At 43.7% G+C, this 26,148-nt stretch overlaps 1 protein-coding gene across 1 annotated transcript in view; it reads right to left on the reverse strand.

Annotated features, from left to right (window-relative positions):
• VIPR1 (vasoactive intestinal peptide receptor 1) overlaps nt 1-26,148 on the reverse strand; it is a 114,066-nt gene that overhangs the window by 68,091 nt on the left and 19,827 nt on the right. The window contains exon 2 of the mRNA XM_030264178.4: nt 1,533-1,629. Within this exon, the coding sequence (XP_030120038.4) occupies nt 1,533-1,629 (97 nt within the window). The remainder of the gene's footprint in view (nt 1-1,532; nt 1,630-26,148) is intronic.

Consider the following 26,148-nt stretch of genomic DNA (forward strand, 5'->3'; position numbering starts at 1 on the left):
TGATGATGTCTGACTCAATTCAGAAGGCTGAATGATTTCTTTATTATAACTATGCTAAAATACATTAATATACTGTATAAAAGAAGGATACTCAAACTACATACTACTTTCTCTGACTCTAACACAACTCATGACCCTCTCTGAGAGTCCAGTCTCAGGTGGGTTGGATTGGATTGGATTGGATTGGATTGGATTGGATTGGATTGGATTGGATTGGATTGGATTGGATTGGACTGGATTGGATTGGATTGGATTGGCCATCAGGCCCAAACAATCCTCACCAGAATCCAACCAAGCAATCACCCCAGGTAAACAATTCTTCAAACATATTCCACATAGGAAAAAGAAGGAACAGAAATAGAAATTGTTTTCTCTTTCTTTCCTCTGTGCTCCTCTATGAAAAATCCTGAGGGAGAGAAATGTGCTTGCCACAGAGAAGATCTCAGCTGCCTTTCCCAACTCCAAAATTACACTTCACAGCCTTGGAGCACCCTCTGCTTCACTCCCAGGACAGGAGCAGTTTTGGCATAGGGAAGGGAAGCCAGTTAAATCAAAGGAGATGGTCACAATGACTTCCCTCAGAGTGATCCAAGACATTGGAGAACTTCTGGCTTTCAATTCCCAAGGAAAAACTGGAAAAATTCCAGTTCAGGGAGGTGGACAACTGTGATTAAGCCCACTGAAACACCTCACTCAGGCAATTCCAGCCAGGAGGCTGCAAGGGAACCTGAAGAGCTGTTGGAACTCTTGGCTGACATTAGAAGCACCTATTTCTCTCCCTCCTGAAGAGCAGCTGGAGGAATCCTTGCCCAGCAGCAGAAGGGCTGGGAAATGGCCTGGACAAGGCAGCTGTGAGGCTGGGGAAGGTGGGTTTGTGTGGGAATCCAGGGCTTCCCTCTGGCTGCCCTGGCAGGTCTGGGACCCTGGCAGGGGGTCAGGAACCCCCCTGGACACAGCCCCCAGAGACACTGTCTGTGATCTCTGTCCATGGAAAAGAGTTTTCAATCTTACAGGATGAATTACAAGCTCTGAGTGTTTGATATGGGTAATAATTAAGTGTGGCACGGGTGCAAAAGTAAAATTTGAGGATTCTAGATAAGGGGTCCAAAGGGGACAAGATGGAGGAAATTGGGTGTGCCTTGTCCTTTTTCTCCTTCTTCATGCCCTCCATGTTTCACTGTGGTGTTGGCATTTTTCTGTTGGTTTAGGCTGGGGACACACTGTTCAACGTAGGTGACAGATATTGGCACGTTATTGTAGATCCAGCACAGGTAGTTTGTGGTATTTAATGTTTGTAACATCCCACTGAGGGCAGAGCCCCACACGCTGCCCTGCAGGACAGAGCTGCGGCAGGGCAGCAGAACATGTTAGAGATAAACAGAATAAACAACCTTGAAACCAGCACAGACGAATTATGGCTTCTTCTTTGGCAACGGGGCAGAAAGACAGAGACTTTCTACAGTCTCGGGATCATCAATACCACAGATTCCGACAGGTTTGCTGGCCAGGGAAGGACAGAAGTGTTGCCATACCTGAGGTCTGGTTGTCCCAGGTCAGCTCTGCCAGGCACTGGCTGCGCTCCTCCTCGATCTCCTGCATGATGCTGCACTCGGGCCGCGTGCTGGACGCCTGCAGGGAGGGCACAGAAGGACACACTGAGCAAATCCCATCCTCAGGGAGGCATTCCTGGACATTCATGGCCTCGTGGAGCAAGCTGGAGCTCTCCAGGACCATTGCACAGATGTGCACCCAGCCTTATCTTATGTTCGCTCAAGAGGAAGGAGAGCAACCCAGAACCTGCTGAAAAATCAGCATTCCCCTCCATTTCTTTAGGAAAAATCCTCACAACCTATTTTTTTTCTGATGATCAGCGTGATAATTCCCTTATGGGGAATTTTGGAAGGAATTTGAGACAGGACCTCTGAATTGTTTTTGATGATGTGGGTTAATTTTTTTATCTTCTACACAGACAGGAAGAGTGAGCTCAGCTCACATCCTTACAGCATGGCTTAGAAGGTCACAAGACCTTCTTAGTTACAAGACCTTTTAAGGAGTTATTGACCAATAAAACACTGCCAATAAGAATATTTATGTTTTTGACCTAATCCTTAAATATTTAGTCTTATGGACTCATGCTACAGTGTGAGCTTTCTTAGCCGATCATGTTATGACACACAAACCCACAATGTTGCATTCTAAACTCCTTGTTTACCTCTGTAACTACTTTTATTTTTTCTACATCCTAAACTCTCAAACTCCAAACTTTCCTTTACTTAGCTCAACATATCTCTGCTTTTAATTACAAATCCACATTCTCACTTGTAGCACCTAAGTTTGGGAGCCTTTTCCAAGGTCTCAGATCAAACCCTGGGTTTAATTCTAAGCTTTGGCTTACAGCTCCAAAGTTCTGAGAGTTTCCTGCATTTTGGATTCCAACAGATCAGGAGCAATTCTGCTGCTTTATTCTCTGGGAACCCTGCCTGGCTAATGTAGGCTATGTAGGGCAGGGCAGCTTTAATATTTATGCCAGGAGCAGTGGGATCTGTGCTTCGTGGTTTATTCCCTGGCTCTCACACTAATTCAAAGCACAACAAACCCCAAATCAAATAAGAACAGAATCTCTGATGCAGATTAGGAGATCAAGGAGCTAAAAAGCAGGAAATTCCCAGTGACAAGGCTTTTTCCCTCTCAAGTGGTTTCTCCTCATTCAGCCCTAATCAAGTTGTGTTTGTAATACAACAACGGCCACAAACGTTCAGGTAATTAAATGTGGACTGCTCATAATGTGCAAATCATGAACTGCTTCAGTCATAAAACATGGAAATGGTGATTTTCACTCCAAAGAAAGGAACTCACACATATCTCAGTGTCCCCTTGTCACCAGCACACTCTCAGCTTGGAGGGGACAACTTGACCATTGCTATGGGCAGAACCTGAGGCTGCTCCCTGCTCTTTTAAAGGGATTGGAAAGGGAAAAACTTTTCAGAAATCCAACTACAAAGAGGTGGAGAGAAGGGAATGATGTCAAGAGCGCCAAGCCTTGGCTTGAGTTGATACTGTCCCTGTTAAATGTAATGTGGGAAAAAAACATCCGTGGGGTGAATTTCAGGAACAGATCATGAGGAGACAGGAGGAGTGATTGATTCAGTGCCCCCTCTTGAGGGTTTTGGGATAATCATATATTTTCATCAGAAATAGGCAGAGAAAAATAAATTAAGAAAACAAAAATAATTTCCTGTCTCATTTCAAAATGCATTGCTCTGTTGATATATTTGCCAGTTAAGGTTTTAAGACAAAAAAAAAAAAGTCCAGCAATCCTTTGAAGGAACAATTTTTTGATGTGAACTTGGGTTAAGACTATAAAATAATTTAACACATTAATCTTACCACTTCCTATTAACCTATCCTTCTCTCTTCCCTGTTTCATGCCATGCCTGGTTTAGACTTTAATTTCCTTTAGGTTGGGAATGGGCCTTGATTAGTAGTGTATAAACAAATAATTGTGGTTTTCTAGTCAAATTAAAAATAAACAAAAATACAAACACTAGAAGAAGGGGAGTCATTTGGAGTTGTCTTCATTCTCAAATATTTATTTTCCCCAAAGGGAAACAGATCTTTGGAAATTTCATCTTGGCTCATCTGAAATATCATAGAGTTATTTTGTTTTGATTTACAGTTCTTCTTGCCATTTTATTTTAACCTTAGAAAGGCACGAGGGGAAGCGTGAGAGATTTGCTGAACATTTGCTGGAAAAATAAAGATTGAAATGTTTTCAAAACATTCTGACTTTTTCAAGGGGAAGTTTTAACTCTCTGGACTGAAACATTTCCCAAATTCATCTCACATCTATAAATACCTCTGGTTTTCACTTTATAAATTAATTCATAAAACTCTAACTTTGATCAGGGCTGGCAAAGCACTCTGTACTTCTACAATATATCTGAATTTTTTTAGGCAGTAGATTTTACACCAAGCACATTAGCAATTGACTGACCCTTCTTCCCTTCACCAAAATCCCATGCCTGAGCTGGATAATTGTATATTCACCTTAATGGTCCAATATTTATTTCTGAGTAACTGGTTTTATCACCTTTAAAAAACAAATGAGGCTTTGTTTTGAAAAGTGAGCTTGTGACATGCTCAGGTAGACTTAAATATACATAGAATTGTTAAAATATCATCTTTTTTTTTTTGACATACAATTCAAAAGAAAATATATCTATGTTAGGCAAAACTCTGAAAAAAGCGTCCAGCAGCTAAATGCCAAAATCCAGAAGATCTTGGATTTGTGGTGCTGGTGCTGACTTCTTGTGAGCTTTTAGAGAAGTTGGGTGCTCACAACCCCAAGCCAAACTGCAGTTTGAGGCAGAGGGGCTGGAAAAGGTCCTGGGGGTGCTGGTGACAGCAGCTGAACGTGAGCCCAGGTGGGCAGGAAGGGCAGTGGCACTTGGACTGGATTAGGAATTGGGTGTCCAGCAGGACCAGGGTGGGAATTGTCTCCTGTGCTGGGCAGTGGTGGGACCACACCTCCAACCCTGGGGTCAGTTTTGGGCTCCTCATGACAAGAATGACACTGAGGGGCTGGAGTGTGTCCAGGGAAGGGAACAGAGCCCCAGGAGAGGCTGAGGGAGCTGGAAATGAGCTCAGCCTGGAGAAAAGGAGACTCAGAGGGGACCTTGTGGCTCTGCACAGCTCCTGACAGGAGGGGACAGCCAAGTGTGGCTCTTCTCCCAAGTGAGAAATGACAGGACAAGAGGGAAGGACCTCAATTAGCACCAGGGTATGTTTAATTTGGATATTAGGGAAAGTTTCTTCACTGAAAGAGTTAACCTGACACAGGCTGCCCAGGGCAGAGGTGTCACCATCCTCTGGAGATACTTAAAAGCCATGTAGATGTGGCACTTGGGGACATGAGCCAGTGGTGGCCTTGGCACTGCTGGGCTAATGACTCCACTGGATGATCTTGGAGATCTTTCTCAGCCTTAATGATTTTATGATCCCATAAAGAAAGAGTGGGATGTATCTCAGCTTCGCTGTCAGTGGGACACATCATCCTCAATTTTAGCTGAGTCAGAGCTCTGTGTTTAGTCTGACCTGGTTTTTTTTACCATTCCTCCAAGTCCACAGAGAAAAGCAAACACCAGCTCTGAAGGCTTTCATCCCACTCCACTGCCTGTGGTTGGATGGCTTCAAACTTAAATACCCAGCACTCAGCTGGAAAAGGTCAGTGATGTGTGAATTTAATGTCCACAGACTTTTAACTCAATCAAGGGCAACAGATTTATGCTGGATGACTTTGAGTTTATGGCTTGTTTTGCACATTAACTAAATAAGTAAATAAATAACTATCATTCCTCATTCCTCCTTCAACCTGCTCAGTGATAGCAGCAATAACCCCCACATGTCACAGCAGTCACTGATACAGGCTGACAAAGGCAGATGGAATAAAAATAACCCAAAAAGATCACAGTTTTGGGCATCATTAGGAAACAAAGTGTGGGTTTTTTTTTTTTTTTTTTTTTTTTTTTTTTTTTGTTGGGGGTGGTTATCAGGGAACAAGTTCAGCTGCCTTAATTCCCCTCCCAGATGACAAAATGCTCATGGTTGGAAAAAGCCCTGAAGAGCTGTGAGTCCTGCCTGGCAAAGGGGATATTCCTTGGAGGAGGGGCTAAATAATCATCTTTCTTTGGTCTATTCCTCCTGGAAAAGTTGAATTAGGCTTTATAGACATCTTTGTACAAATTTATTTTACTAATGCTCCATTTCCAGGATGTTTTTTACTATATTGTGTTGTTCTGTTTGGGTTTTTTTTCCCTATAGAAAAGGCAGAAATTTTGGGCTTCAGCCTCTTTCGCTGCAGTGGGCAACTGGCCACACAGACGAAGGGTTGGGAGCACATGAGTTCACTTTTCCCATCCAAAAAATAAATACAAAGCAAAAAGCATGATGAGCTCTGGTTAGCTCATGTTAACATCAGAGGGTGAACTGCAATCCAGTTTCTTGGGAATATCCATTATGGGTGAAGCTGAAACGTGGTGACCACCCCTCACAAATCCCTCCTGGCATGCCCAGAACACCCTGTAAAGCTGTGGTGGGCTTGTCGGGGGTTTTCCCACTCCTGCTCTGATGAGTGAGTAGAAAAATGAAGGGAATGTTTTTCTGGATGTGATTTCTTGCAGCCCTGAGCTCTGCAGTAAGTCTCACGTAGCACAGAGTTGTAACCAGAATATTATTAACGAGAGTTTTCCTTCCCAAGAGATCCCAGGAATTGTTAGAGGATTACTGTGCAGTCTGCTGCTGCAAATTAAACCTTTGTGTCCACTCTTTAATGAAATATAATTCCAAGCGTTGCCACAGACTGAAGGAGCTGCAGAAACTCAGTTTAGTTTCACCTGCAGGGCCAGAATGTCCAGGGGACACATGGCAGCTCCTCAGAGGCAGGTGGGAAATGATCCCAGGTGTGGGAAATGGATTTGTAGGGAATTCTCCAAGCCTGACAGAAGGCTCACACAGTGTGTGCATCCCTGTGCAAACCTTGAGATAAGAAATGCTGGCTTACAAGTACCATAGAATAAGACAGTATTGAGAGAGAAATGGAGCTAGAAGCAAGTTTCAAAAGAGAACCTTACAAATAAGACTGGATACTCTGGAGAAATAGAACTAGGAAAGATGCATTGTAGTATGACCCACAAGGGGTAATTTTAGATGATTGGCTTTAGGGCATTTACAACACAGTGCAGCAAAAGCTGATAAGCCAAGAAACATTTATAATGTATTATAACTGAAAAATAGTTAGCTTCTAATAATAATTATAACATCTGTATTATCTCACTCTTCACATAAAACTAAAATTAAAAATTTTAAGCACCTCTCAATTACACCATCTCTAAATCAAAACCAAAAATCCAACACCCAGGGTGTTCCTGGGCTCACCTGGAATTCTCTGGATGGAGACTCCAGAGATGAGAGCCAAGGTGGCCACAGTGATAACAGGATTTGGGGTCAAACAGAGGAGGAGAAGAACTGAGAAATCTTCAGGTGATGCAATCCCACCCCTCACCCATTTCTGTGCAGCTCAGTAGAAGTGGACACAGGTTCACTCCCAGCTCCGAGTGACAATTTCTCCCCATCCCCACCTTCCCACAGCTTCTGTCAAAACAGGAATGCAATAAGACGGGAGCAAGTTCCCTTCCTAGAGTTTCTGTAACTTGACTTCAGTCACTGCTTGAGGTGGAGATGAAGTTTTTTAACCCTTTCTCACATAAACCCCAAAGGAAAAGAAAGATTTTAGCAGGCAGGTCTTATTTCAAGCATCAGAAAGCCAACCTCCCTCTGGCTTTCATCCATACTCATTATTTGTAGGAACACAGGACTGAAGGAACTTCTCTCAAAACAACCCTGGCTCTGATTTTTTTCCTAACTTCATTGAACTCTGTCTTAAAACTACATTTTCAGATTATTTTTTTCCTTTTAAACATCCTCAGGAAAACACAGCTTTATTCCTAAAACCCCTCTGAGTCAGCCAAAAAAATGCAGTGTAAAAGTGCAAGAATAACAAAAGGAAGACACCAAATATTTTTTTTTCTATAGTGATGAGTAACACAATTTCCAACAATAAGGCTTTTAAAAGCTGCAAAAGCTCTGGAGGCCTGGGGAAAATACAGTTTTTAAAAAGGGAGTATTTATGAAGTATTAGAATTATTTGCTCTTCTGAAGGACCTTTGTGTAAGAATCCAAAGCCATGTTACAAATGCCGTGAAAATGCGGGGAAGTAAATTTTAAATATCAGTAATATAGACAGAATGGAAGACAATCCAAGTTTAAAACACCCCAAATCTCCTGTGTACCCATTGTAGGAGGATTTGCAAACCCAGTGATTTTTAAACAGAGAAAAGTTGCTTTTTTCTGTTACCTCTCTTGCGTTGTGAATAAATAAATTTCTCTGTGACCAACCACCAGTGAGGGACCATGGGCAGCAGCACATGTCCCTGGGAGACTTTCCCAAATAAATGAGGTGCAGGCAAATGCCCAACTCTCCTGCCTCCCACTTAGCTGCTCAAACCTCTCCATTTTCTCTTCCTGCCAAACATCATCCTGCCAGTGACAGATCCATCGTTTGACAAGGAAAGCAGATGTCTTTTCCCAGCTCATCCCTGTCAAACAAAGGCAACTTGGCCAAATCATTCCAGCAGCTCGGAGGCTCCAGAGCCTTCTTTTAGTCAGATTGTCCCATTTCCGTGGGAGGGGTTGGAAGAGCAGGGAAAAAGGAGTGTTTTGTGAAGGGCTTGGAGAGCCAGAGGGAAAGGGAAGCTGAGCAGCTGTGCTGCTTAACTCCTTAGGGGCTTGCAAATGCTTCCACTGGGAAAAAAAAAAAAAAAGAGATGAATTGGGGTTTTTAAGGGAGAAGAGAACCCTGGAATTTCAGTTATGCCACACAAGTAAAAGAGAAGCATCAAATGAGCTGGAGACAGCTCTGGTGGCTGGGTAAGAACCTTCTGCTCCTTAAATGATCAACTGGAGTAGCCAAGGCTGAGTTTCATCTCCAGGAATCTCAGAGTGATTTATTAAAAAAAAAAAAAGGATATTTATCTAATACCAATATCTAACTGTGATGGACAAAAACTCTCTAACAGTTTAAAGTTAGAAAGTGTGTGTTTATTGTGTTTATTGTGTGTGTGATCGCTCCCAAATCCACACAGAAGCTTCCAAGTGATTACAGAGTCCTTTTATCCATACAAGTATTGAATACCCAAAATACAAATACATATTCATCATTTTGGTACATCCCATTCCTCGTTTCATATGCTGATCATTTCAAAAGCCATTTAGCAGGCGTGGTTTGTCCCTTGAAATGGGTTGATGTCCCTTTCGTGGGGAGGGGTCCCAAAATGAGGAAGTAAATGAAGTCTTCCTCGTTCTGACCTTTCTACCTTTTCAATGCAAATATGACAAATGAACTCTTGGTAGAACTCCCATTCCTTGTCTTCAATTGGTTTCAGAACAGAGGAGGCCCACAATTGTCTTATGTCCCTAAAAGCTATTTTTCAGTTTCTGTATTCTTCATTATAAACCCAGCTAACCAAACATTGTGCTGACAAGCAATCAATTATTAGTTAACTACTAACTCTTAACTTCATCAAGGCCTACTCATTTATTTTAATTAACTTTAGTAAGGCTTATCTGTAACTAAAATCTTATCTCCTCTAAAACCTCTAAATTTCTTAAAATTTACATTTCAAGAGTGATGACCTGAATCCAGGCTGCTGCAGGAATAGAGGGATGCTGCAACACTGGGATCAACAGTGCATAGATCTGCAATTACAGAGCAAAGTGCTGCAATAACCCTCATGGCTGAGGGAAAATAAGAGAGGAACAACAATAATTATCCCAAAAAATGTTAGGGACAGAAAGGAGGGAAAGAAGCAGGCTCCACTACCTGCAGTGTAAATTATCTTGTGGTTTTCCCTGAACTACTGGTCATTGACTACTTTTAATTTCTTTTTCCATCTAAGAAGCCTGGTTGAGGGAAGACAGTTCTTTTTAATAAAAATGTTCCAAAATTTACCCATTAAGCTATTTAAGCCTTCTGGATGAAATTCAAATCCAAAGCATCTGCTCAGTCAATGACAGGAACAGCAGGAATCCAAAAGAAAATGCAGATCCAGACCTGCCTGACCCCCAGGGCTCAGGAACAGGATTTGGGGATCTGTGGGCAAAAGTCATGTGTTTGTAATGTAAACATCTACACCTATCTTCACACTGATTGCCCTTCCTCACCTGGAGAGAGAAGCAGGAACTTTCAGGGCATGAGTCACTCCAAACTGAAGGTATTGTCTGAAATAGACATTAAAAAACCCTTGCCCTGTTCTGCTCCATCCAGGGAGCCTGAGGCTGGGTGGGTGGATGCCCACTCTGCCAATATCTGAAGTTAAATGATCCAAACCCCACAGACCTGGGCTCATCTAAACTGAATAATCTCCCTCCAGACTGCCCCACCATCCCCCAGCGTTCTCCAAGAGTCCGTGGAGATGGTAGCTGGCAGGATCCCTATAAAAAAGTTGAGTGAATATTTGTAATTGCTCTAGTTTGTTCACAGGCTGGGCTTTTTATTCCAAGATACAGCAACTCTGTCGTGCTGCTGTTCAGGAAAGGCCCTGGGCTCCAGCAGAATGGGCAGGTGAGCTGTTAATACTGTCCTGAATTTCTGCTCATCCAGCCCCGAGTCATCTCCTGAGCAGCCACCTCTTCACTGCTGTGCACAGGAAAAATGTTTCCCAATCCAAATGCAGGTTCAGAAGGGACTGAAAAACCACAGATCCCAATTCCTGACAGTCTTCATCCATCCATCCATCCCTGATTCTTTCCCTGGGCAGCCACAGAGTGCCTCCAGCCAGCCCTGCCTGCTCCCCACTGCACCTCCAGGTCACTCTGGCTGTGCCACCTGAGTCTTATTTTCCTCCTGAATCCAGCCCTGATGTCACCCCCCAGCAGGTCCACCTGCCCTGGCCATCAGCTCTGGAGTTGAACTCGGATCTGGTCAGCTTCCCCAGACAGCTGGGGAGGTTTTTGGGGGGAGGGGATCTCAAATCCAGAGGAGTTGAATCTGTCAGATTGTCCAGAAGAATCTACAAGCCGGCAAGTGGCAGCTCAGTGAAGAGCCTGTCACAAAATTAAAGCTTGACCTAAACCACAGTGAAGTCCTTGAGGTTTCTCCTCTCTGTCCTTCCCCAGACCTCTCCCACTGCCTGGGATTGATGTACACATCTCACATCCACAAAACCTTTGGAAAACAGGACCACACAGGCCTCCTGCAAGGCTGGGTGTGCCTTGGGGTCTGGGTGTCAGGATGACCCCAAGAGTGTAAAAGTCCTCATTTCCCAACCTGCACAGGCAAAGGAGGAGTCTGAAATGTGTCGGATCAACTTCTCAAGGTTGTTCATTTTTCATTACCTATAACATTCTTTCTCTGACCTGCCAAGGTCTGACTAGCAGGTCCCACCATGGCATTCTGTCTGCCCTCTAGGGTGGTGTTCACATTTTATACTAGAAACTACGTGTGCCATATTTACAATATTGTGCCAATACCTATCATCTATGCTGGACAGTGTGTCTCTACCTTAAACCAATAGAAAAGTGTCACCATCACAGCAAGACATGGGGGCCAAGAAGAAGGAGAAGAAGGTCAGGACATGCCCAAATCCCTCCATCCTGACCCCCGAACCCTACTCTAAAAGCCCCAAAATTCTACTTTTTCACCCTGTGTTGGTTCAACTACCACACTGCTCAAACCCTTGTGGCTTGTAATTCCTCATACAGAGCTGGCAATTTTTTCCACAGGCTAAAATCAAAGCCACAGGTGTTTTTGACTTCATGCCAAGGTCTCTGAGCCCCCTGCCAGGGTCTGGAGCCAGCCAGGGCAGCCAGAGGGATGTGCTGGACTCGGACAGGTATGGAGCATCACTTATAACCAGGGACAAAGGGGACTGGGCATGCTCCAGTTCTCAGAAAAGTTGCATGGTTTGGTTTGAGGAACAACAGTTTTGGTCACAAACACAGGCAGCTTCTCTTAAGTTTTCGGGGAAGTGAAAGCTCTCAGAGTGTCTAGAAATCCAGTGGGACCCCACCATCAGGAAAGGAAGGGCTGGAGTGACAGACACCAGGCTTCCCTGTGTTCCTGCTGGAAATCCTCAGAGCTGGAATAAGAACCAACTTCACCTGGAGCTCTGGGACTGTTTGGAGAGGAGGCAAATCCTGTCCACAGCTTCTCACTTTTTGGGTTTTTTTTAATGTACTCAATTAAGGACAGCAAAGGGAAATGTTACAGACCAGACAGAAACAGAGTGGGTTTTGAGTGGGTATTAGGAAGGAAATAATTCACTGGCCAGGCCCTGGCACAGGTTGCCCGAGGAATTTGTGGCTGCCTCATCCCTGGAAATGTCCAAGGCCAGGTTGGATGGGTTTGGGAGGAACCTGGGATAGTGGAAGGTGTGTCAGTATCACATCCTGAAGAGCAACCAGGAGGAGACAGAAACAAGAAACAGAAAACAAGAAAAAAGGGATGCATGAAATAATCTTTCCTATGGGCTGTGTTATCCAGCAGTCACCACAGTGCCCTTCTAGAACACAATCTGGGATAAGGTTTTAACCTTCTTGGCTATCAGTACCTTCCACATCTTTTATCAAACCAGCCTAAGAGGAATTCCAGGATGATTTTACTATTCATACATTACTTTCATTCTAAGCTAGTGGCCCTAAACAGGGTTTGTCTGTGCCACTATTCAGAGTTTTCTATGAAAATCCAGGTATGTTCCTGGAACTATCCATAAGCACGTCTCATTTCAAAGAATTCACTCTCAAAGGGCTGCTTTCCTAAAAGGGAGAGCACAAAAAATACAAAGGAGAGCACAAAAAATACAAAGGTGTTGGCACAGGATGAGTTTGGTTCATTCAGACATCGGGCAAAAAAAGGAATGTTTCCTCTTTCAAATGGAGCAGAAGTGGCTCAGTCGAGGCTCTGGATGAGCACGTTACTCATGGGTTTGTAAAGTATTTTTGTCAGAGCTCTCTATGAATGGTTCTCCACAGATGGTCTGAAGCACCCAGGTGGGCCTTCCAGGAAGAAAGACATGCTGGGATGAGCTCTCAGCCTTGGGACAAAAGAAAAAGCCATTGCTCCTAAAAATGAGCGAGTCGAGAGTGCCCCAGTGGTTTGGAGCCACTCCAAGCTCAAGAGCTCCTCTGACAAAAATCAGGACAGGGCCACCTTTCCTCCCTTGGCTGAGGAGGGTGGAAAACAAAAGGACAAGTAATTTGTAAAATGAGTGAAGCAGAGCAAGGTTAGGACAACTGCAGGGAGCAATGCTGCCATGGAGACAAAGGATTCACAAAAATGGGGAAAACCACGCAGAGAGTGAGTGAAGAGATCCTGACCAAAGCCACCACAGGATGGACACATGGACAGAGCTGAATCAGAAGAACAGAACATGCTGGAGAACACTGATTGTCCAGGGATCTCCTAGAGGAAAGTCTCTAATTGCATTTCAGTTTGCCAGCTTTGAGTAAATACATTTTTGATAACCCTCCTGTGCCCAATGGCCAGTGCACATGGAGGACATCGTGTATCTGAAGAGGGACATTCTCATCAGGACTTAGCAGCCTGACTACAGATTTTAGGAGGAATTAAGCAGTCCTGGAGGAGTAAACATTACTGGACTCAGTAAACAAAGCTATCAGCACTCCCCCTGCACAGTCCTGGGCGCAGGGTCAGAATGAAGACATGGGAATAATTCAAAATGTGGTTCCACTCCTGGTGCCTGAAAAGGGAGTTAAAGCCACAGGTTGAACAGGTTGTAGCATGAGCCTAAGAGCCTGAAAAGGTGACAAATAAGACATGACAGGTTCACCCACACTGTCTAAACCAGGCATGCACATAGCTCTTCCACCTGAGGAGAGCACTGACGTCTCCCCAGGGCCACGTTTAATTCTTCTGGCAGCTCCCACCACCTTCCTGCTCATGGAGGGATGCTGTGACAGGGCTGCACCCCTGCCACTGAAACTTCTGAGCACACAGCTGAGTGCCAGGTGGGACAGATGATCCCAGTGAAGTGTCAGATGATGGAAATACCCACATTCCAAACCCAAACAACCCCAGCAGCTTCCATGTTTTAAACACAGAATCGTGGAATGGTTTGGGTTGGGAGGGACCTTGAAGTTCATCTCATTCCCACCCCCTGCCATGTGCAGGGCACCTTCCACTGTCCCAGCTTGCTCCAAGTCACATCCAACCTGACCTTGGACATTCCCAGGGATGGGCCATGGTGAGGCTTGACCAGGGAAGTGATTTCAAAAAGCTTTAAGGACTCAGGGATCAAAGCCTCGTGCTTCCTGCAGGGCTTCACCACCCCAGCTTGGCTGTTGGATGGCAGCTTTGCTGCTCATCCATCCCCAAAAAAAAACCCAATTTCCAACACCCTCAGACTGTGCACCAGTGGTAAACCTGATGTTCAGGCAGATAATTAATTCTGCTTTATTCCCCCAGGCACTTCCTTTTGTCACTCCTTACCTGCTAACAGCACAGATGGGGGAAAGAGATTAGAGGGAAAATGTTTCTGCTTTGTCTGGTTAAAAGGGAAAATATAGAATAGCACAAATGACACAGAAAATGAGTGTTTTGATTACAAGACCAAATCTTAGTGGTACAGCACCACCAGACCTCTCTCAGGTGATGCCACTGGCTGTACATCTCAATGTTTTATTGAGGTTGTGTCTTTAATGTCTTTTGACAAAAGGAGAATCCAAAGCAGACTACCCAAAATAAACCCCACATAAAACCAACCAAAAAAAAAAAACCCACCCCACACTCAAAGGAACCTAAGGAAACCTCAACCCACAAAACCCCACAACAAAACTGTCTGTTGGTCTCTCTGCCTCCAAAAACTCCTTCTTTACATAAAAAAAAAGTAGACAAAGAAGTAAACCCACACTAAATACTTCACTCTCTCTGTTCCCAGCACTTGAATGTCTTCAAAAGACCTTTCCATGTGCCAGTTTACACTGATGTCCACATCTGTCAGAGATATGAAATGTTGAAATGTTCTCCTCAAAATACCCTGGTCTGCCAGCAAAGAGCCAACAGAAAAACTGAATTTGTGTGGAAAAAGAAGTGGGAAAGAAAATAGTTGGGCCCTTTTTCCACGGGAACAAGGGAAAGACTTCAAATCCCAATTTAGGAGTCTTGCATATGAGAAAAACAACAGATTAGGAAGGTAAAACCTGAGATGGGTATCAGTGATCAGGACACCTGGGAAGAGGAGCTTGGAAAGAAAACAAAGTTTAGAGCAGCAGGAGGAGCAGAAATCCTCTGAGCATTGCTAGAAATCTCAGCCTGGCTGTCAGGATCAACTCAGCTGAGCAGAAAATGCCTTTGAGCAACAGGGCTAAAAAGAGAACAGGAAAAGAAACCAAGTGAGACTACTATGCAAGGAGCTGAAATTCAAGAGAAAGCCAAATATAGTGCCAAGAAAAGGAGAACTCACACAGAACCCCACCCCAAATTCCGTTCACTGGCTTCTCCAAAGAACTGGAGGTGAAAATATAATTTTGCTAATGCAACCTGGGATAGTTACACAGGAAAATTATTTCACTTGAATAACTGAGAACAACAAGAGTGAAGGTGTATGGAAACTGATGTGACGTGGAAGACAGACAGGAAAAATATCCTCAGATGGGATGGTGGAAGTGGCACCAGCTGGCTGAAAGTCAACAAAAGTAAAGCTTTTTTTATGTGTAGGAAGGAGAGGGGGGAAAAGATCCAGACAGGTCTCAGCAGGATAATCCAAGTTAAACACACAGGACTTTAGAATATGACTCAAAAGAAAGAGTGATGGAAAGTGGCAGCAAATAGAGATGGGAACAAAACAGAAAATGTGGTTTATTGAGAGTAAATCATGGCAAGGTAACTTATGAGGTTGTTTTGTAACACAATTGTTTGGTTTGGTTTGTTTTTTTTTTTTTTTGGAGGGGGGAAGAGATGAAAGTCAGTGGATTTAAACTTCCTGAACCTCAGTAAGAAGTCTGATTCTGTGCTAAAAGGAATAACTGCCATAACAATGGGCATAACAAGGATGAATAAAAGTAGGAGAAAACTAAAGGAGATGGCCCAGTGAGTCTGTGAATTCCTCATCGCTGGGCCAGGTTAGATGGGATTTGGAGCAACCTGGGATAGTGGAAATGTCCCTGCCATGGTAGGGGGTGGAATGAGTTTTTTTTAAATCACTTGTGTGCACACACCTGAGAATGGCCAATCCAGATCTGCCTACAACTAAAGATGAGGCAAACATCCTTAAAAAGGGACAGAGAGGGGTAATTTAAAGGGTGCTGATGGTGCCTTTAATCAGCCCTACACAGCCACCTCCTCCTTGCTTTAGCAGCCCCTACATGCCTGGCACCTTTTCCATCAGGAGTTGGATCTTTCCTGGCTCTACCCCAACATCCCTTGGTCCCATCAAATCAGGACAGCAATAACACTTGACAGCTCCCCCAGAAACTGCAGTTCCTGCAGCAGGGCTACAATTTCCTGACTGGAAAGAGAAGGGTAAAAAAAAAAAAGGAAAATAGAAAAAAACCCAAAAAGATAGTAACTTAATTCAACTTTCATTCTGAATAAGAAAGCGTGAAATTAAAGCAAAATATTTTTGACTCTCCAGAGCTCCTCAAGTGTGTAAAATCAATTAGTTGAGAGACAGGCAGCAGATGCTGAGCAGTAAGAACTTCAGTGAGGAGTACAAGGAACACCTCCTTCCACAGCAGTCAGCCCCAGAAGGGTGAGAGAGGAGGAAAGCAAAACTACTGGGAAGAAATCAGCTTATTATTTATGCTTTTTCTTGAGTGCCTTTCAAACACTGGCTGTAACAAGGGGTAGCAGAGGAGGAGGCTCTCAGGTTTCCCTGTTAGGTCAATCAGGATTTCAACTCCCAAATGCCTTTCTGAGTGGGGCAATTTCAGAGTGACACTCAAACCTTCTGTGGATGCTTAAAAAAAAAAAAATAAAAAATCAGAGCCTTGCACAAAGTCAGTAAAAAGAGTGGCCATTTTTGCTGCTATGGCCTAGGAAACTCCTGACATTCTCTCAGTGGTTCTGAGCAATGATCTGTGGCTCTGACAACACAATTCTGAGACAGCCAGGAGCTCTGGGCAGCTGAATGCCAGAGGCTGAGCCTCAGAAAACATTCAATCCTCTATTGGTGACAATGTCATTGTACCCCACTAAACACAACCAAGGCCTGATTAACCAATCCTCCTCACCGGAGAGCTGCTGGAAGTTCATCCAACAGAGCAGCAAAGTCTCACAGGTGTGAGTTACCCCTCCTCTTTATTGTTTTAACGAGTTATCCCTCCTCTTTATTGTTTTGGTTTTTTTTTTTTAACAAGTTATCCCTCCTCTTTATTGTTTTAACAACCTGTCCTGCAGTAGATCTGGCCAAGGGATTGCCCCAGTCACCCCCAAAGGGAGGATGCAGCAGTGGCATCGTGGTGACCACAGCACAGGCAGCACCCAGTGCTGTCTAATCACCGAGTTACAGAAAAATTGGCTGGAAGGGATCTCAGGAGGGCTGGCCCAGCCTTCAGCTTGAAGCTGGACTCACAACAATATTACTCTTGCTCAGCCACAGATTTCTCTACCCAAAAAAACCCTTCCAGCATGGAGATTGCACAAGCTTTCTGGGTGATTTGTTTTGTTTTACAGCCCTTGTAGTGCAGAAAACTGCATTATTTGCTCTTTAAGCACCTTCTGACTACAGCCTTGCATAGAACCTTGAGGTGAAAGAGGAACCACATCTCCCCCTTTTAGACAGCAAGTGTTCATCTACACAGTCTACAAATAAAAACCATGGGATTTGCATTGGCAGCCTGTTGCAGGGTAGATTTTAAGACAAAATGAAGTCACAGATTTCCAGTGACTTGGAAGGATCAGGCAGGATTGCACTTTGGTTTCCAGGTGGCTGGCACAACGCACACCCTGCCTCACCATTGGCATTGTAGGAATGATTAAAAGTCTGGGAAAGCTAGGATAAAAAATAATAATAAAAAAGCTAGGATAAAAAATAATAAAGAAACAAATTAAAAAAAAAAAAGTCCATCTAAAGAAAATGTGTAATCAGTCGCAACCAGCAAGTGCCTAAATGATAAGATTTCTTCCCAAGGATATCTATTTAATGTGGGGGGAAAAAAAAGCTTAAATTCCAGGACTGAACTCTCTAATGAGACAAATGAGGATTAGAAGGAAAGCTTTACTTGGGGATGGTTTAACACTGGCCAGAAGAGCCTTTCTGGAGTGCCTCTCCCAAATAATTTGGGTCTGTTGGTACTGCAGGTCCAAGGAAGAGCCTGATGGTTGGAGTTATGCAGGTGGTAAAACTAAATTTCACAGAGGCAAACAGCTGAGCTCCAGGGGTCCCTCCCAAACTCAGCTGACTTGATTCTGCATGAAAGTGATGTTGAGTTTGCCGAGAATAAAGGGAGAAGGTGTATTTATTGGGTTTTTCTTTTAGCTATCAGAAAAAAAAAAAACAACAAAGATTAGGACAGTCCATAAGAGCCTATTTTATCCCTGTTTAAAAGCAAGAAATCCCAGAAACTTTCTATAACCTTTTGTCCCATCCTTTATCTGTGTCCCCCTAGATCCTAACCCATTCCTGGACTTCTCTCTGCTGACCATCAAAAAGGTCCTATATTTTGACACTCTAGATTACTGTGGCTACAACTTAAGGCTTAAATTTGTAGTTCTATCCTACCAAATTTGTGGTTCTAACCAGACTGGTAATGGAGATTTTTTTCCCTCCTGCTTTCTATTTGCAGAAGTTTTATCAAATACTTAAAGACAAGTTGTGAGTTGTCCCTCAGTGTTTCATTTTTTAGAATAAACAGCCCCAGTTCTTTCATTTTATTCTTCCATGGCATTATTCAGACCTTTTATCATTCTTCTGGCCATGTCTGGACTCCACTTTCAAGTGTTTTAACCCCAGAACAGGTACACATGATCCAGTTAAAAGTCTGCCAGAGATTATTTGCTTCATTTTCCTTGGCCAAAACAAAAAAGTTTGGTTCCAATTTATTGTTTATCTTACTTGCAGCCTAACAGTCAGCAGCCAAAAGTAAAAGGGGTTGTCTATGAGCTCAGCCCAACCTCTGTAGAAAATGAAAACAGACAAAAAACCTGAGAAATTCTGATTTTGCAGGTGGAGAAGTGCATAAAGCTGAGGAGGACAAAAAGTTCTGTCAGGAACAGAAACCCAGGGTAATTTTTCCAGGTCCCTTATTTAAGTCTTAGTGAGTTAACCACCTTTCAGCAAATTAAAATACTAGTATACCAGATGAACTTTGTGTTGCAGAGTCACAGCTTACCAGGGAAGATGAATTGCAAGGAATAACATCAACCCCAAGGAAAAAGCAGGAAAAATCCCAGAAAAGGGCATTCCCCTCCATCCCCTCAAGCAACAGCACATTGTTCCAATAGCTTTGAAAGAAATGGTTAAAAATACAGCCTTGTCCTGCAAAATCAACACCAAATGATAAAAAAAGGAAATTATTAAAAAAAAACCAAAAACCCAACATTTCCTCATTTTAGTCCCTCTCCATTCACACAACCCAGCAGCTCGCATGAACATGAGCCAAGGTCACCGAGGACTACCCAGTTCCACAAATTCCTGGGAATTCCCTGTTTAACGAGGACTGTATTGTGTTCAAACATCAGGAAGTTTGGACAATGAAGGAATGAAGATAATCAGGGAATCAGAGTCAGTTTCTGTGGCTTTACTTTTCTCTGAGGGTTTGTACAGCTGACAGGACCAGTCATATCCCAGACCTTGATGTCACAGAATCATATAGGAAAGAAAAGACCTTTCAGAGCATTGAATCAAACCATTATTGAGTCATTCACTAGTAAATTTGAGGATGACACTAAGCTGGGAGCCGTGTCCATCTGTTGGAAGGTCAGAGGGCTCTGCAGAGAGACCTGGAACTGTTGGATGGATGGGCAGACTCCAATAAGATAAAGTTTAATAAATCCAAATGCCAAATCCTGCATTTTGGCCACAATAACTCCCTGCAATGTTATAGGCTGTCACAGAACAGTTGAGATAACCACAATACACAGAATATCACCATACAACTTCAGAAGGCTTTAAACATTCACCCATACAGAGCATGACCTTTCCCAATCAGAATGCTTCAGGCTCATACAGAGAAACATCAAGACACTTCAGAAGGCTTCAAGGATCCACCCTTCTGGCACTTTAGCCCAATTTTTATACCCCTCATGTTGATGCATTGCGCCTGTGTGCCCCTCAGCTTGGGAAGGATGTTGAGACACTCAACACATCAGAAGGAGACAACGAGGCTGGAGAGGGGCTGGGAACACAAACCCTGTGAGGAACCCCTGAGGGAGCTGGGGGTGCTCAGTCTGGAGAAAAGGAGACTCAGGGGTGACCTCAGCACTCCCCACAGCTCCTGAAAGGTGGCTGTGCTCAGCTGGGGCTGGGCTCTGTCTCCAGGAACTGACAGAACCAGAGCACACAGCCTCGAGCTGCACCAAGGGAAGTTTAGGTTGGATACCAGGAAAAAGTTTTTCACAGAAAGGTGATAAAGTTCTGGAATGGCTGCCCGGGGAGGTGGAATCACCATCCCTGGGTGTGTTTAACAAAGCCTGGATGTGGCACTGGGTGCCAGGGTTGAGTTGAGGTGTTGGGGCTGGGTTGGACTCGATGATCTTGAAGGTCTCTTCCAACCTGCTCATTCTGTGATTCTATGTGATAAACCCAGCACTGTGAAATCCACCACCAAACCATGTCCCCATGGCACCTGAAGAGCAACCAGTGTAAGATCTTCACCTGCAATCCCCAGCCAGCAGCAATGTCCTGTCAGGATTTTAATTCAGGATGCAGCTGGAGATGTGATGCCTGCAAAGCCACATAATGGATGACCCACAATGAATACAGCCAAGTTTACCCATTCAAGGATAAGTCTTGGGGCTTCAAAATGGTTTGCACTGGGACATGGGTGAGAGGTAGAGTTGGCAGAGTTAAGGGTTGAGCTTGATGATTTTTGAGGTCTTTTCCAATCTAAACATTTCTATGATTCTGTGGATGCAGAGGTGAAATTGCACAAACTGATTAAAAACTCCTGCTGCAACAGCTTGAGCTGCCATCAAAGTTTCTAATCACAAAGTGCCCTAGAAGAAATAACCACAAAAACCATCCAAAAGGATTAAGGTGCTTCATTAAAGAATAAAAATAATACCAATTAAGAAATCCAGCTCCTCCTCCCTCCAGAGTCTGATTTTGAGCAGAGTTTTCTCAGCCACATCACACACTCCTGGATATCCCAGATTTCCTACAGAAGGCATCCACCACAAGAACACTAAAGTATGGACACCTAACAAACATAGCCCAAGAATTTTCTGAAAACATTAACTGACAAAACCCAGCCAAGTTCTTAAACTGCTATCTGTACCCCATGAAGAGGAATATGTTCTATAAACAGAGAGATATCTCCACAAAGAGTGATACCAAACAGGAGATCCCCCTTTGCCCGGGTCCTACTGACTGGAAGCTGAGTTTAATATGCAATACATTTTTTTTCTTTGATTTTATTAATTGTATAAACTGTAAATCTGTTAGTGAAACAGCACTTAAATTGTTCATAATAATATTTAAACCACCGCCCTGTGAAATGAATGAGGTTCCCCTCTCATGTTCTCTCTGTGGACTGTGGGAAATTTCCCTGTGCTGTTTAGAGAGTTTATTAAGGTTGAGTTTTGAGTAAACAATTGTTTAGGGAATTGACCACTGCTCTGTTGATCCTCTGCACCTTTCCAGGGAACACCATCCCAACAATGCCTTTGGGATGATATTATCCCACTCCCACTGCCAAATTGCCATCCCTGTCTTCCAGAAAGCAGCACCAGAGTGCTTTAGGAGCCTATTAAAAGATCCCTGCTGTCCCCCAAATGATGCTTCTGTAATAAAACCCATCTTCCTCTCATGATCTCTGCATCCTGACAAAAAACTTCCTCCTCCTCCTGATGAGCAGGCACCAGTTTGAGGATGGGGGACTTCCTTCACCTCCTCTTGGTTATGAAATCATGGAATCATGGAATGGTTTGGGTTGGAAGGGAGCTTAAAGTTCCTCCCATGCCAGCCCCTGCCACGGTCAGGGATGTTTTCCACCAGACCAGGTTATTTTTTTTGCACACAGGTCAAAGCTTTCCTGGAAGGAAGGGTCAGGCCACCAAAGACACAATGGTGATCCAAGGCAGGCAGAGTTTCCCAATGGAAATGATTAACTTGGAGTAAAAACTTCATCGCAGGTCAAACATGAGTTAAAAAGGGGGGAATCGGAAGTGAAAAGAAATAAGTGAACCAACAACCCAGTGTTTACTAAACTAAGGCAAACAGAGATGAAGAAATACAAACAAAGCATCATGACATTTAGAAACATTATATGAGAACCTGAAGATATCAGGAAAACTCTGCACCTGGTAAAGATAAGAGATTAATGAGAAGTTAATATTTTTAGTTGTTTTGTTGGTTTTGGGTTGTTTTTTTTTTGTTGTTCTTGTTTTTTGGTTTGTTTATTTTTTTTAATGTGATTTGTTTTGAGCTTCGTTTCTTTGCATTTCTTTGAGTTTGGAATTTTTTTAAAACAAAAACATTACAACAACAACAAAAAAAATTAAATACTGTACACTCCAGCAGAGGAAAGTTCAACATGTAATAATTTTGATCTGTATTTGGATAGCAGCAGGGCAACACACATGGCTCTGCTGATGACAGAGAAGCTTTTTCCAGCTCATTAGTAACAAAGGCAGATGTTAAACAGCATCCACAAGAGATAAACATTTGAAATTAGCAGGCCTGGACAACTTGCACCTAAGAGCATTTGTAAAAGCTGGCTGAGATCTGTTTGAACCCAGCCAAATGCAAAACCTGGACTTGAGAAAGAACAGACTCAGTGCAGACCTCCAGTATGGCAGCCCGGATTTTGGGAAAGAAGTGATGTGGCAGAGAATTTGGGGATTAAAAGAGGTAAATAATTCCACATTAACTCCCAGTGTGTGCTGCTGGGGAAAAGCAAACACGAGTGTTTGCTGGATAAACTGAGCAGAGAGGAAGGACAAGAAGAAAATTCTCCTTTTTCACACAGCAGTGGAAGATCTGTCCCGTGACACCACGTCAAGAATTTTAAAAGGCCAATAAAAACCAGAGGAGGGTGTGGAAAGGAAGCACAAAAGGAAGTAAAGGAGCTCTGCATCCTTCTGGATGCCCTGAGGTTATCTCAGTAGCCACTGGGAGCACGTTCAGGCAATTTAACCAGGTGTTGAATGTGCTCAGACGCCCTTTGCTATGAGAAAATTCAATCTAGCAGAGTAAAGCGCAATGGGATGTGAACTGAAAACCCCTGAAAAACTGAAACCCCCTCCAGATCATCTCCAATAATAGCAAGGGCCAGGGGAAATGTGTTGGGTTGCCCATCTCAGCCCCTTAAATAGAAGAGTTCAGCAGAGCACCAGTTACATTTTATCAGGAACAGGTTGTTGGACTCGATTTACTGGAGGTAACTGGTGAAAATTAGCTGTTTTTAATAAATTGCCAAATAAAATAATCTGTCCTTCCCATCAGGGATTACTCTACTCTTAATATAGCTCAAACTGCACGGACTTCCTGGGTTTTGATGTCAGATTTTGGCCCACGCACTGAGATGTTACATTTTCCTTGGACTTTCCCAAGTAGCTGCTGGCTTGCACTCATGAAAGCCCACTTGCTCTTGTTTGGGAAAAAAAAAAAAAAACAACACATTTAAATAATGAAGCTTCAACAAGTTTCTCAACTGCAAGAGGAGGAAATGCTCCTCAGATGTTCTTGAAAACTCCACTTCAGGGGCATTTCTCTTTGATTAACACCTTTGAGTTGGAAAAAGCCAGGTCAAGGTCTAACTATCCATGTCATGGAGCAAGAAGAGGCAAAGAAAAATCGTATTGCTCCTGATGGAGCCACCATCAGGTGCTGCCAGTTCCCAAAGTTTCATCAGGAAACTCCTTTTTTTCCCATGGTCAGTACATCCTGGTCTAGTGGAAGGTGCCCCTGCTGAGAGCAGCAGCTTGGAATGAGATGAACTCTAAAATCCCTTCCCACCAAAGTCATTCCATGATTCTGTGATCCCAGCCAAGAGAGGAGTAGCAGCAGGAGTCTTCAGGTCACCTTGGTGTTACAGAGAAGAAAGATGCCAAACCTCTCTAATCCAGCTGATAAATAAATGAGAAATTCAACATTTTTCTTTCTTTTTTTTTTTTTTTTTTTTCCTGACTAATTTAATGATTTTTGATGCTGGTTTTGCTGGTTTTTGGGGTTGCCAAAAGTGACCAGGAGCTATTGGTATTTCACCAGTGCAGACAGTGAGATGGAGCTGGTCCCTGTGGATGCAGGAACAGACAAAGAAATTGCACTCCAAGACAGAATTCCTTTGCCTGAAGATTGCTGCCCAAGGCCCAGGTGAAATTCTCAAGAGCTGGGAGAGCCCATGGTCCAAGAAAGAAAGAGTGTCTGAGGGACCTGTCCCCTCTGCTGCCCTCAGCTTCCTGAACTGGCACAAGGCCCTGCCTGGGGATAGATAAATCCAGCCTCAAAGCTCCAGTGACCACAAAAGCAGAGTTTGGCATCTTCATCTGCAATCCACTCCCACCCTGGGGATGTTTTTACAGGACAAAAGGAGGATCTGATCCTATTCTTGCTAAGAAATGAAGGATGCTTGGAGTCTCCCTGTCCTCTGTATAACACCTCACTCTGTTCCATGTGTGAGAGAAAGAAATTAATCTAGAATGAAAGCCATGCTCTGCAATTCCAGGGAAGAGAAACCATTCCTACTCCTTTTTTTCTGCTGTTTTCTGTTCTTCAAAGCAAGAACATCCATGTCATCAGTTCTGGGCTTGCTGGACCCCCCAAGCCTGGGCTGGGGACACAGTGAACTTTGGCTGCACCTGCCCCTCAGGAGTTATTTGGATGCTACAGAAATGAGTGGATTGTGCAATCCCTGTGCCTGCAGATGTGCTGTGGGATCCCACTTTAACCCTCTTGCTATCTGAGGTGCCCCATCCCATAAAAGAGAACTGCACTGTTCGTGGTTTATCAGACTCCTCTGGGTCTTAACCAGGGAGCAGGGACCTAAAAAAGCATCTTCAGGGCTGGGATTTCACAACCCAATTGTTTTACTCTTCTGGCAGAGTTCAACCTTTTCCTTGAGGATTCTCAGAGCTGAAAATGCCTCTCAGTGGCACAAGCTCCCACTGCCATGGCAGAGGTTGGTCCAGCAAGAGAAGATCTTCCAGATGAGAAATTCAGGCTATTGCCAACAGGAAAACCATGTTTAAGGTCAGGAGTCCTGCAGAAACTCTTCCCAGCTCCACAGCCCACCAGCCAGCCCAGTGAAAAATGAGGATTTTCTGTTCTACAGCCTGTGCTTTGTTCACTGCTGTTCACCATCATCTGGTTCCTACCATTAACTTCCCTTAACTGGGTTTCCTGTCCTCAAGGGGTTGCTTCCTGCCCAGAACATCCCATTCCCAGCCCTGCACATGTTATTGAGGGCCAGTATTTGTAGATGAGAATTTATTGCACTTTTCAAATCAGCACCAGGATCCAGCTGTGCCCCGTGCATCCCTCACAGGTTTATCAGGCTGTTAAGCATTCCTGGGAGAAATTGGCTTCTCCAAGTGTGGAAATGCAGCTTGGCCCCTTAATTTCACTGCTAAACTCCCAGCTTTGGGCTTCAGGGAATCACACAGAAGGCACAGCAGCAGCAGAACAGGGTGAGGAAAGAGAAGAAGCACCAAAGTTTAAAATCAAGGGTCTGGAATCATTAGGACCTTTTTTACAAGGTATGTGTGCTAATGTCAAGGCTGTTAGTGCTGTAATTATAGCTGTGCTTACTGTCACTGCTAATGGATGTGCCTTCCATGCTCACAGGGCTGCAGGCAGGGAAGGAATATTCTCCTTGCACAGCTTTCCCAAGCTGGGCATGGAGCCATCCATCCACAGCTCCCAGCACGCCCAGAACTGAGCCTTGCAAAGAGCTGGAGGAAAATCAAACTCAGTAACCCTGCCCCATGATTTACAGTGACACTCCAAACCATAGCTGTGCTTATACAGCCTGGAAATATTCTTATGGGTGAATAAACCAAATAAGTGAATAATTTTTTTTTTTTTTTAAGCGTTCTGGGTGGAGTTTATAGCCATCACCTTGCTGTGTTTCTGCTCTTTTCTGTGTATCAGCCTTCGGGGGAGATTTGTGTCATTCATCTCCTTGGTGACACAAGTTGATATCAGACAGTTTTTCTGGAGGTATTTGACAGCAGCATCTCATGCCACAGCTCAACCTGGACCAGGTAAGACTGAGCAATATAAAGAGCAAAGTAACATCTTTATTTTCTCCTAGGTGAACACACATTTTCTACCAAGCATGACCAGAAATCCCCTGGATTCAGATGAGCACCAGCTCCAGGCTTTGCTCCACAAAATTAAATACAGGATAGGAAATAGAGAGAAGTGCTTTCCTCAGCATCAAAGTACAGCAAAATGTGCAGATCTTCTCTGAAAA

Source organism: Taeniopygia guttata, chromosome 2 (assembly GCF_048771995.1).
Source record: "Taeniopygia guttata chromosome 2, bTaeGut7.mat, whole genome shotgun sequence".
Classification (NCBI taxonomy): Eukaryota; Metazoa; Chordata; class Aves; order Passeriformes; family Estrildidae; genus Taeniopygia; species Taeniopygia guttata.